The sequence below is a fragment of the Gobio gobio genome (genome assembly GCF_949357685.1).
Source record: "Gobio gobio genome assembly, chromosome: 2".
Taxonomy (NCBI): Eukaryota; Metazoa; Chordata; class Actinopteri; order Cypriniformes; family Gobionidae; genus Gobio; species Gobio gobio.
In genome coordinates, this window is record NC_137098.1 from 9,147,371 (window position 1) to 9,160,355 (window position 12,985).

A 12,985-nucleotide genomic window follows, 5' to 3' on the forward strand; every position below is an offset into this window, starting at 1 on the left:
GAGACTTGGGCTTATTGCGTAGCATACTGGTGAGTGGATGAGTGATCGAACTGTAACCTTTAATGAAACGTCTGTAGAAGTTGGAGAATCCGAGGAAGCGTTGGAGTTCTTTGATGGTTGTGGGTTCTGGCCAGTTGGTGATGGATTCCACCTTCCTCTCGTCCATCCGGATGCCACTGTGGTCTATGTGATAACCCAGGAAGGAAACTGATGTTTGGTGGAATGAACACTTTTCTGCCTTGAGGAACAGGTGGAATAGACGTAGACGGTTGAGGACCTCGACCTGTTGGCGATGTTCGGCCTAGCTCCGGGAGTATATGAGTATGTCGTCGATGTAGACTAGGACGAATCGATGGAGAAACTTCCGGAGCACCTCATGGATGAAATCCTGGAATACGGAGGGGGCGTTTACCAATCCATACGGCATGACGAGATACTCATAGTGTCCAGTAGGGGTAATAAAGGCAGTCTTCCACTCGTCCCCCTCACGTATCCGGATGAGGTTGTAAGCGCTGCGGAGGTCCAGCTTGGTAAACACAGTGGCACCACGGAGATGTTCCAGGGCCGCTGGGATGAGAGGAAGGGGATATCGAAACTTGGTGATCTTATTGAGAGAACGATAATCGATACATGGCCGCAAGCCTCCGTCCTTTTTTGCCACAAAGAAGAAGCTGGAAGCAGCAGGGGAAGTAGACGGCCTGATGTAACCTTGGGCGAGGGCTTCCTTGATGTATTCCTCCATGGCCTTCTCCTCCGGGATGGATAATGGGTAAATCTTACCCTTTGGTACTGGTTCACCCGGAAGCAGGTCGATGGCACAGTCCCATGGCCGGTGTGGAGGCAGCTTGGAAGCCCGTTGCGGGCAGAAGACATCTCTGAAGGGGGCGTAACACTTGGGGACGTCAACTGAGCGTTGTTCAACTGGACTTTCGATGGATGTGGCACAGAGAGTTAAATCAGGCGGAGTCGATGGTGGAAGAGGAAGTTCCGTCAAACAGCGAGAGAAGCAAGTGTCGCCCCACTTCAGGATTTCGCCCGTTTTCCAGGAGATGGTAGGGTTGTGCTGCTCCAACCAGGGGCGCCCCAGAACCACGTCAGCAGTTGAATCCTCCAGAACCAGCATATGAGCCTCTTCACGGTGTAATAGACCCACTTGTAGTGTAACTGGTCCAGCCACGGTGCGGACGCGCTTGCGACTGAGGGGTCTGTCGGTTATGGAACTGATCCTGTAGATGGTCGGAGTGGTCTTGAGGCGTAGTTGGCGGCAGATGGCACCGGAGAGGAAGTTGCCGGCTGACCCCGAGTCGAGGAGCGCGACCACTGAAAGGGAGACATTAGCGGCAGTAAGGATGACGACAGTGGTGAGTGGTTTCATCTTATGAGTAGCAGGAATAATAGCACTCACCATGGGTCGCGGGGGTCGTGTGGGGCATGCAGCAATGACATGCCCAGGTTCACCACAATAGAGACAAAGACGAAGGGTCAGCCGACGGCGGCGTTCTTCTGAAGACAAACAGGAATTTTCTATTTCCATGGGTTCTTGGGCTGGTTCTGGGGTGCTGACGGGTTCGGATCGGCGGAAGGGCACGTTGATGGAATACTGGTCCTGGTGCTCTTGGATGCACGCTTGCATGCGAGTGGCACAGCGAATGGAGAGCTGGATGAATTTCTCAAGGCCGATGGAGTCCTCGCATGCAGCGAGATGCAGCCATACCCAAGGTTCTAATCCTTGCCGATACGTCGTTATCAACGCCGGTTTGGCCATGGGACTTGCATACGGAGGTAGTGAAGGAGGACTGTTGACAGAGTTGCTGGTGTTCGCTGGTGCAGGTGAAGGGACAGTAACTGGAGTGGGTGGTGGAGGAAATGTGCGCCGAAGCGCATCCACCAATTCCTGAAAGGGATCCGGCTGGCTCATACTGGGTCTTCTGTTGTGGTCCGGTCTTCTGTTACAGTACACAGGAGGCAGACACAGACGTAACAGGTAATGGTAGTTTATTTGACCACAGTAGAGCAGATGAAGTAACACAGGTGAGTAAACTGGTTGTAGATAGACGTTGAGTGGATATGATAGAGATAGTTACTGTCCTTTCCTTTGCAGATAGATGACCGTTGGAGCTTGGAGATCGCTGGAGAACTGAGGAGCTGACTGGAACACACCCACACAGCAGACGAGGAACACAAAGGGAAGGAGACACGCTGGAAACAGGTAAGTATGCGAAGAGAAGTCCTTGTGGTAAGCATAGCACAGAGTATATGCGAACGAGACCGGACATGGAGTGCTGTGTGAGTGTGTGTAATATAGTGCTGGTGATGAGTGCCGTAATGAGGTGCAGGTGATGGCGATCAATACTCAGGAGATGGCGTGCGTTGTGATTGGTGGAGGTTGGAACCTGACGTGTCTGTGACATAAGCGTGTTGACATCATCCATAGCAACAAGGTCAACCCTGCCCTTTCTCTTAGCTTAAAGGGATTTACTCACCCTCAAGTCATCCTAGGTGTATATGACATTCTTCTTTCAGATGGATAAAATCGTAGTTATATTACAGAAGTCCAGGCTAATCCAAGCATTAGAATTGGATTCATAGTTGCTCTGTTTTTGAAGTCCATAAAAAGTGCACCTGCCCATCAAATAACGTGCTCCACGCGGCTCTGGGGTGTTAATAAAGGCCTTCTGAAACGAATCGATGCGTTTGTGTAAGAAAAATATCCATATTTAAAACTTTATCAAGTAAACTTTTGGCCGACCGCCTTCCGTGGAAAAGTGTTGAATGTTGAAAGTGAAACTCAAGATGCGTTCGTGACGTCATGACGAGCGAACCTGGTCACGTTAGTCTTTCGATCGGCAGGGGAACTTTCAAAAAATGTTCCATAAATTGAACAGGGAAGGTGGTCGGCCGAAAGTTTACTTGATAAAGTTTTAAATATGGATAATTTTCTTACACAAACGCATCGATTCGCTTCAGAAGGCCTTTATTAACACCCCAGAGCTGTGTGGAGCAGTTTATTTGACAGGCAGGTGCAGAGCAACTATGAATCCAATTTTAATGCTTGGATTAGCCTGGACTTTTGTAATATAACTAAGATTTTATTTGTCTGAAAGAAGAATGTCATATACACCTAGGATGACTTGAGGGTGAGTAAATCATGGGCTAATTTTCATTTTTGGGTGAACTATCCCTTTAAGACTTCTCTCTAATCCTTAGTAAAAGTTGCTCTCAGCAGCTTTGTGAACAGGTTTTAAGAGAAAACTCTTAGCTAAGAACTTTCACTGCTATTTAGGAGAAATGTTTTGTGAATACGGCCCCTGATCTATAAGGACTCCTAAAAATGTTCTTACAAATCTTCTTCTTATTTTATATTATATACTAGTCTGCCATTCAAACTCAGGTATACAAATAGTAGTGAAAAAACTATTTATCAGGAGGTCGCGAGAGCTTTAGTTTCAACCCATTAGGCTCCAGTAAATAGCCACATTATTGACTGATGTGTTTAATGACTCTTTCATTTTAATTTTCAAGGCTTTATAACAGATGGAAACTCAAAACTTGTTGGGAGTGCTCGTCTTCGTCAAGTTAGGGTGTCGAGAGACTCCTGTAAGATTGCTAAGTCCATGCATCACGCCGTTCCCAACTGCAATGCCCCTTACTCTTGGGAAAATGAGGACATGGGCTCCTACGGTCCAGGTTGGGAAGAGTTTAATTTTGTAAATGGCTCAGAGGACACCGTCACAGCTTGGCAGTACCAAAGCCAGTCCACACTCAGAGCTGTCCCTGTTTGGGGTATGATTGCACTCTATAGAGGAGGAGGCTATGTTATGGACCTCGGTTCTGACCTGGAAAACGCGAGCAGGTGAGTAATCGCTTAAATACAACCTCCATTTTAGTTGGACTAAACAGAGTGGCTATGTCTGAAATTGCATACTCTCTTGAGTAGGTACTTACACTCACCTAAAGGATTATTAGGAACACCTGTTCAATTTCTCATTAATGCAATTATCTAATCAACCAATCACATGGCAGTTGCATCAATGCATTTAGGGGTGTGGTCCTGGTCAAGACAATCTCCTGAAATTCAAACTGAATGTCAGAATGGGAAAGAAAGGTGATTTAAGCAATTTTGATCGTGGAATGGTTGTTGGTGCCAGACGGGCCGGTCTGAATATTTCACAATCTGCTCAGTTACTGGGATTTTCACGCACAACCATTTCTAGGGTTTACAAAGAATGGTGTGAAAAGGGAAAAACATCCAGTATGCGGCAGTCCTGTGGGCGCAAATGCCTTGTTGATGCTAGAGGTCAGAGGAGAATGGGCCGACTGATTGAAGCTGATAGAAGAGCAACTTTGACTGAATTAACCACTCGTTACAACCGAGGTATGCAGCAAAGCATTTGTGAAGCCACAACACGCACAACCTTGAGGCGGATGGGCTACAACAGCAGAAGACCCCCCCGGGTACCACTCATCTCCACTACAAATAGGAAAAAGAGGCTACAAGTTGCACAAGCTCACCAAAATTGGACAGTTGAAGACTGGAAAAATGTTGCCTGGTCTGATGAGTCTCGATTTCTGTTGAGACATTCAGATGGTAGAGTCAGAATTTGGCGTAAACAGAATGAGAACATGGATTCATCATGCCTTGTTACCACTGTGCAGGCCAGTGGTGGTGGTGGTGTAATGGTGTGGGGGATGTTTTCTTGGCACACTTTAGGCCCCTTAGTGCCAATTGGGCATCGTTTAAATGCCACGGCCTACCTGAGCATTGTTTCTGACCATGTCCATCCCTTTATGACCACCATGTACCCATCCTCTGATGGCTACTTCCAGCAGGATAATGCACCATGTCACAAAGCTCGAATCATTTCAAATTGGTTTCTTGATCATGACAATGAGTTCACTGTACTAAAATGGCCCCCACAGTCACCAGATCTCAACCCAATAGAACATATTTGGGATGTGGTGGAACGGGAGCTTCGTGCCCTGGATGTGCATCCCACAAATCTCCATCAACTGCAAGATGCTATCCTATCAATATGGGCCAACATTTCTAAAGAATGCTTTCAGCACCTTGTTGAATCAATGCCACGTAGAATTAAGGAAATTCTGAAGACGAAAGGGGGTCAAACACAGTATTAGTATGGCTTTCCTAATAATCCTTTAGGTGAGTGTATTTTGAATAAAGTAATTACTACTATAAACCCCTACCACGATAAAAATATAAATAGCTGTTTGGATTTAAATTTAGGAGTCTATGATTGGATCATTACTGCAGAGATTATTATGTTTATAGCATGTTCTATGTTTGATAACAGTTCTTCTAACCCTAATTGATGGAGTGTGTAGCTTTTCATTTCTTAAACCACCACGTAGGAAGACACATAGTGTCCATATTCTAGGATGACAATGTCAAGATTCATTAGACTCAAATTGTGAAGGAATGGTTGGGAGGAAGCATGAAGAATCATTTTCACACATGAATTAGCACCTCTGAGTCCAGACCTTAAATTCATTGAAAGTCTTGATATGCTGGAGGAGACTTTACAGAGTGCTGGACTCTTGCATTGTCAATACAAGATCTTGACCAAAAATTGATGCACTGTATTCGCCATGTTGTCATTATCATGTGACCTACTAGCCTCAGTTTTGTCGCTTCACCTCAATTCACAAATCCTCTTCCATGGCCTCATGGAATAGTAAAGTGTCCATCATAAGCACATTTCAGAATCTCGACGGAAGTAGTAGGTCATCCGGGTAATATTTGCCTACTCTTTTATGAGAACTGTGAATTCAGACATACTTCTTTTGTCACATACTGTTTTTCGCCTACTGTATAGTATGCGATTTCGGATGCAGCCAAGGGCTCAATATTAGGTGACTGCACACTGAATTACGATAGCAGAAAGTATTGTTACAGAAAAATTCAACCTTTTACCTTTAAAGCCCTCTATTTGAAAATATTGTGTATTACCCTTGTGAACAAAAGTGTGCTTAATTGTAATTAATGTGTACTTGTTTTTCACGCGAGTATATTTTATGCATACTATCCTAACATTCAACCAACAGGAAGCTTCAATATCTATTTGACTCCACCTGGTTGGATATGTACACAAGGGCGGTTTTTACAGAGTTTACGGTGTACAATGCTAATGTCAACCTGTTCGCCATTGTCACGCTGATACTGGAGAGCACTGCAGTGGGTGAGGAAAAAGAACAATCATCCCCATTCATATACAACTTTCATGTTTTATTGCAAAGCTGAGCTTACACATATTTTATTCTACAGGCGCATTTCAGTTTCGCTGTGTGGTGCAGTGTGTCCGTCTCTACCAGTCCACCGGTGGCTTTCAATCGTTTCTCGTGGCCTGTCAGGTCTTTTATTTCCTCTTCATCATCTACTACATGTTTTTGCAGGTCAGTTCTCTGAAAGCATCATTTCATTGAAATTTTACAGGAATAGTTCACCCCCAAAATATTTAAATTCTTTCATCATTTGCTTACCCAAGTTTTTCCAAACCCATATGACTTTCTTTCCTCAGTACACTCTTAAAAATACAAGTTACAAAAGGGTGTTTTCGCAGCGAATACCATATAAGAAACATTTTGAGTTTCCCAAAGAACCTTTCAGTCAACAGTTCTTAAAGGGATAGTTCACCCAAAAACAAAATTTGTATGTTTATCTGCTTACCCCCAGGGCATCCAAGATGTAGGTGTCTTTGTTTCTTCAGTAGAACACAAATTAAGATTTTTAACTCCAACCGTTGCAGTGTGATAGTCGTATAATGCATGTCAATGGGGATATTTTAGAGTACGAGAGCAATGAGAGTAAAAACACATAGACATATGAATCCTTATAAAACCATGCGGCTCGTGGTGACACATTGATGTCTTAAGACACGAAACGATCAGTTTCTGAGAGAAACCGAACAGTATTTATGTTATTTTTTTACCACTTATCAGACGAATGTCATCTAGTATTCTCAGCGCCATAACTTCCGGTGAATAAGGTCAAAATACTGGCGCGATCAAAGATATATAAACGTAGATGCCTCATTCGACCGATCCACGCAGGCACCAATGACGAATCTATGTATTTATCTATGATCGCGCCGATATTTTGCATGTATTTTGACCTTATTCGCCTGAAGTGATGGCGCGGGGACGATGCAGAGTCATAGAAAAAAATTAAATGCATTTTTCTTACACAGACGCATCGATTCGCTTCAGAAGGCCTTTATTAACACCCCAGGGCCGCGTGGAACACGTTATTTGACGGACAGATGCATTTTTTTATGGACTTCAAAAACAGAGCAACTATTACTGCCATTATAATGCTTGGATTAGCCAGAACATTTTTAATATAACTCAGATTGTATTCGTCTGAAAGAAGAATGTCATATACACCTCGGATGACTTGAGGGTGAGTAAATCATGGGCTAATTTTCATTTTTGGGTGAACGATCCCTTTAAAAGAACCATTTTTTTTCTAAATGTGAAGAACATTTTAATAATCTAAAGAACCTTTTTCCACTATAAATAACTTTTTGTGGAACTGAAAAAGTTCTATGGATGCCAACTGATGCCAATAAAGAAGCTTTATTTTTAAGAACACAAGAGCATGTTCATGCAGCGCTTTTCAAATATAATGAAAGTGAAGCGTGACCAGGGGCTGTCAAGCTCCAAAAGAATCAAAGGAAACCATAAAAGTACAATAACAGAAGACCTTCTGACTTGTGAGCTATATTTCAACTCCTCTTAAGCCATACATCAGCTTTTTGCGAGGAAAAAGTGCAAATGAGCTTTTTGACTTTTAGGATTCCTTTGTATTATCTTTGGAGCTTGACTGAACATATTCTATATATGGAAAAAGAGCAGCTTGAACATCATGTCTAAACATTAGGGGGGTAACGGTACATGAATTCGCCCCGAACCGTCATGGTGCGGAGTACGGACGTCACGGTTCAGCGCATACAGTCAGACGACGTATACAGTCAGTCACAGGTGATCCACACTCCAGTCCACAAGGGGGCGCCACAACAGAAAAAAGAGCAGAAGAAAAAAAGACGATCTATGCACCAACCCAAATTATGGGTGCGTCTCAATCAGCTCCCTAGCTTGTGAATCAGTATGTGGCCGACGCCCTGATTAGTGCCCTGACTACTGAACTAGGGAGCTGATTGAGACACAGCCTAAGAGTTCAGATGAGACGCAAGAGTTTGCTAGTAGCCTATACGCTGAGTTATTGTTGTGACATGCTCCACAAACTTCATGGAAAGGAAACCGGGATGGCAGAAAGCGGCATCCTGTTTGATTTCTTTGTTTTACAATTGTGTACAATTTCTTTATTTTTTCTTATTTTATTAAGTTTACCGTTACACCACTACTAAATCTTCTTTTGTTTCACAGAATAAAGTTCTCAAGTAATTAATGAAAGAAATTGAACTTATGGATGAACCGTTCCTTAAATTGCAATGCTCATATCAAACCATTCATATTTGAACAGGGAAAGCTGTTGAAGAGGCAGAAATGGGCATATTTCAAAAACAAGTGGAATCTGTTAGACCTGGCCATCATCATTTTAAGTTGGAGCTCATTATCAGTGTTCATCAAGAGAACCGTGCAGGGAGACAAAGACATTGAGTACTACCAGCAACACAAAGATCAGTAAGTAGATCTTTTCTTTTCTTTCCAGTGTTTTGATATGAACATGAATTGAACATCCCAAGACCCTACATAGAACAAGCGGTTTGGAGAATGGGTGAACTGAACATGGTACAAATGCTATCCCTGTCTTGCAGGTTTCCCAGTTTCAATGACACAGCTGTCGTAGATTCTACACTGGGATATGTCATGGCTTTCTTGGTTCTACTGGCCTGTGTTAAACTCTGGCATCTGCTGAGACTCAACCCTAAACTACACCTCATCACCTCCTCACTGCAGCGGGCTTGGAACGAAATGTCCAGTTTCATTGTGGTTATCTTCATCATCCTCTTGGCTTATTCTCTTTCTGTAAGGGGCAACAACTTTTTACAGTTTAAAGTCAACATGAAAGAGAAGTTGTGATAGTCTTTTCTTGTGGCGTATATATGAGTGAAACGGCTTATTGAATGAGAAAAAATGAAGGGCAGGACCTGATTTTGTCCATTGGGAATTGATTATTTCATTGGATGATTTTATTTTGCTATCGGTCGATCTCACGAGTGACAGGTTGTCCCGCCCTCACACCAGTAAACACATGATCAGAGAACATAAAATATAAGAATGGTCAATTTAAAAAATGTTTAGGGTGACTTTAAAATACTGATTTGGTAAAATAGGCCAATAAAAGTATCTTAACATTGAAAAACAGCAAGATGTGTTTTAGCTCTATAAGCAGCAGACAATTTCTGCTGGTCCCTCAATCAAACCAAAAATCAAACAAAAACAATATTATATTTAAAAAAGCAGAGAACTATCGTTTGACAGGAACACGTGTACAATTGAAGTCTATGCTGCAAAAAATAAATGGTTGCCCCATAGACTTCCATTTTATGTGCATTTCAGTCATTCTTCTAATGAAATTAATATTTTTTTTTGTTTTTTGATAGTGCAATCTAATATTTGGATCAAAGCTGTACTCGTACAAATCGCTCCCAGATGCGCTCAAGACAATCTTCAGTTTGCAGTTTGGCATATTCAATTATGATGAGGTATGTAAAACGATCTTTTTTTTTTTCTCTTAACATTAGTTAATGAACAATTCTTCTACAACATTTATTAATCTTAATTACTGTTTACTAATACAACGTTGTATCTGTTAACAGTAGTTAATGCACTTTGAACTAACATGAGCAAGAAAATGTCTATTAACTAACATTAAAGGATTAGTTCACTTCAAATTGAACATTTCCTGGTATTTTACTCACCCCCATCTCATCCAAGATGTTTGTGTCTTTCTTTCTTCAGACGAAAAGAAATTCAGTTTTTAGAGGAAAACATCCCAGGATTTTTCTCCACATAATGGTTTCCAATGGTAACCAATGGGTTGAAGGTCCAAATCAATGCAGTTTCAAAGGGCTTCAGAGGCTCCCAGACGAGGAACAGGGTCTTATCTAGTGAAACCATCGGCCATTTAAAAAATAAAAAAAACAACAAAATTTTTTATACTTTTTAACCTCAAATGCACGCTCCTTTGTTGTTCTTCTTCGCGGCGTATGACGTCATCTCGTCCGAAAGGTCACGTCCGTGACGTAGGTGGAAGTACCGACTCAGTGCCGAAAAACTCTCATGTTCTCCTCCGACATTGTTGTTTTACCTTTATTTTTTGTAAAGGCCGTTTGATTTAGTCTTTACACATTCGTTTTAACCAAGCGGCAACCTCCCGCAGTTTCTCTTGAAGCCAATACGGAAGTGACTTAAACTGCAATTCATCGACTGGCCACTAGAGACAGGCTCCAGAAGGAAGTAGAATCTCATTCAAGCCCCATGTTAAAATGCCCAACTTTACAGCGGAAAAAAACATTTTTACAGCCTGGAACAAATTGTGGTTTTGGTCTATATGGCTAATTTTACCCTTCATGACAACTGTGAGGGGGGTGAATTTTTTTATAACTCATTCGTTTACATTATATAAAGCATTAAAGTTCTGCTTAATTAAGGGCGTGGCCACTTTGAGTGACAGGTGGATAGCCGTTTGTCTGCTGTCTGTTAGTCATCGCGTCACCTCAGCTCCGCCCACGTCCCGCCTCTTTGCCCATTTTCTGTTATCCGGGAGTGACGCGCGATGATGCGCTGCCAGGATGGCGACGGCCAGCTCGTCCCTACTTTACGCTTCAAAACTGCTCATCGGAATCCTATGGGTGACGTCACGGATACTACGTCCATATTTTTTTACAGTCTATGGTTTTAACACTGGGTCGGTACTTCCACGTATGTCCCGTGCGTGACCTTTCCGACGTAATGCCGTCATACATCATACGTCATGCAAAAGCAGAACACAGAAGTCACGCATTTGAGGTTAAAAAGTAAATAAATGTACATTTTTTTTTGAAAATGGCAGATGGTTTTGCTAGATAAGACCCTATTCCTTGTCTGGGATCGTGCAGAGCCTCTGAAGCCCTTTGAAACTGCATTGATTTGGACCAAGCGGCAACCTCCCGCAGTTTCTCTTGAAGCCAATACGGAAGTGACTTAAACTGCTATTCATCGACTGGCCACTAGGGACAGGCTCCAGAAGGGAGCAGAATCTCATTGAGCTCCATGTTAAAAATGCCCAACTTTACAGCAGAACATTTACAGCCTGGTACAAATTGTGGTGTTGGTCAATACGGCTAATTTTGCCCTTCATGACAACTGTGAGGGGGGTGAATTATTTTATAACTCATTCGTCTACATTATATTAAACCTTAAAGTTCTGCATTATTAGGGGCGTGGCCACTTTGAGTGATAGGTGGATAGCCGTTTATCTGTTGTCTGTTAGTCATCGCGTCACTTCAGATCCACCCACGTCTAGATAAGACCCTGTTCCTTGTCTGGGATCGGGAAGAGCCTCTGAAGCCCTTTGAAACTGCATTGATTTGGACCTTGAAATACATTATATGGAGGAAACATCCTGGAATGTTTTTCTCAAAAAACTGCATTTCTTTTCGACGGAAGAAAGAAAGACAACATTTTCATTTTTGAAGTGAACTAATCCTTTAACAAACGTAAATAAATGGTGTAAAAGTATATTTCTCATCGTTATTTCATGCATGAACTAATGTTACCAAACGAGACCTTATTGTAAAGTGTTACCGAAAAGCTTTCCTGCTGTCTCTACAGGTGATGGATTCTGATCCCGTGCTTGGCGCTCTCATCATTTCCACTTGTGTCATCTTCATCACGTTTGTGATACTGACCCTCTTTGTCTCAATCATCCTTGAGGCGTTCGGTGAAGAACAGCAGAATCACCAGGTGTTAAATGAGTCTCTTTCATATTTCAGTCTGACTACTGTTGGGCCGCATTTACACTGCAGGTCTCAATGCCCAATTCTGATTTGTTGACTATATCCGTTTTTTTCAACGACCAGCTTATATCTTCTTTTAAAAGTGACCCATATCTGATATCTGCATTTACACTGTACACTTGGTGGAATAACCCATGGTGGATGTATTGACCTGGAAAAACTTAGGCCGAAAAGGAAGTAAAAAACGGCTTGATTTGCAAAGGACAAAATGATAATAAACGTTTTGAATTCAGCACCACCTTTAAAGGCCAGAAAACATTTTGTTGAGCCTTCGTCCTCTATTGCGGCATTGAAAAGAGTCATGTGATCGTGTTTGGTGTCCACCTGAGTTGATGTCATTCGCCACTGTTGCTATTTCAATGGCGTATGACTCGCATTGATGGGAATATCCGATCTGTCCGCTTACATGGCAGGCGCAAATGCACGTCACAGATTCATATCAGATATCACTGATTCTTGAGATAAGGGACAAAACATGTCCCGAACACAAAAGCCCTATTTATGTTAAAAAGTAAGAATGTCAACACAATAAAAATACTTAAAAAGTTACATCTAAGGGAAATTTGTATACTCAGGACATTCATTGCTTATTATTTTACATCATTTCTTTAGTATTATTTTAAAAGCACACTCTATGCTGGGAAACATGTCATTTTCAGCATGAGGTCACAATTTAAAACTGCCAAACAAAGTGTTTAAAAATGCAACAAATTAAAACATACAGTGGAGGAGATCTAGAAGTAAATATTGAATTATATTTTCGATTAAAAGATAGCTATAAAAGTTGTCATCACTTTGCGTCAGGATGTTTTATAATTCTGAATAAATCAGGCAGTGTCACGGGCAACTTTAACTCTGAGGAGCACTTACTATTTCCTGCTCATTGTGGATCTCACAGTAGGACACATAGTCATGGAAGTTATGTATATTTTAATATTTTAAACAAACTGTTGAAGTCTCTGCGGTCACAGCTTAAACATGTCAACTCCGTCATCGCAGTGTAA

At 42.1% G+C, this 12,985-nt stretch overlaps 1 protein-coding gene across 1 annotated transcript in view; it reads left to right on the forward strand.

Annotated features, from left to right (window-relative positions):
• Nucleotides 1-12,985, forward strand: part of pkd1l2b (polycystic kidney disease 1 like 2b) — a gene marked incomplete at its 5' end in the record, with an annotated part of 58,783 nt that overhangs the window by 43,192 nt on the left and 2,606 nt on the right. Inside the window, 7 exons of the mRNA XM_079838742.1 lie at nucleotides 3,523-3,853; nucleotides 6,064-6,197; nucleotides 6,284-6,411; nucleotides 8,501-8,661; nucleotides 8,796-9,006; nucleotides 9,585-9,686; nucleotides 11,797-11,928. Of these exons, the coding sequence (XP_079694868.1) occupies nucleotides 3,523-3,853; nucleotides 6,064-6,197; nucleotides 6,284-6,411; nucleotides 8,501-8,661; nucleotides 8,796-9,006; nucleotides 9,585-9,686; nucleotides 11,797-11,928 (1,199 nt within the window). The remainder of the gene's footprint in view (nucleotides 1-3,522; nucleotides 3,854-6,063; nucleotides 6,198-6,283; nucleotides 6,412-8,500; nucleotides 8,662-8,795; nucleotides 9,007-9,584; nucleotides 9,687-11,796; nucleotides 11,929-12,985) is intronic.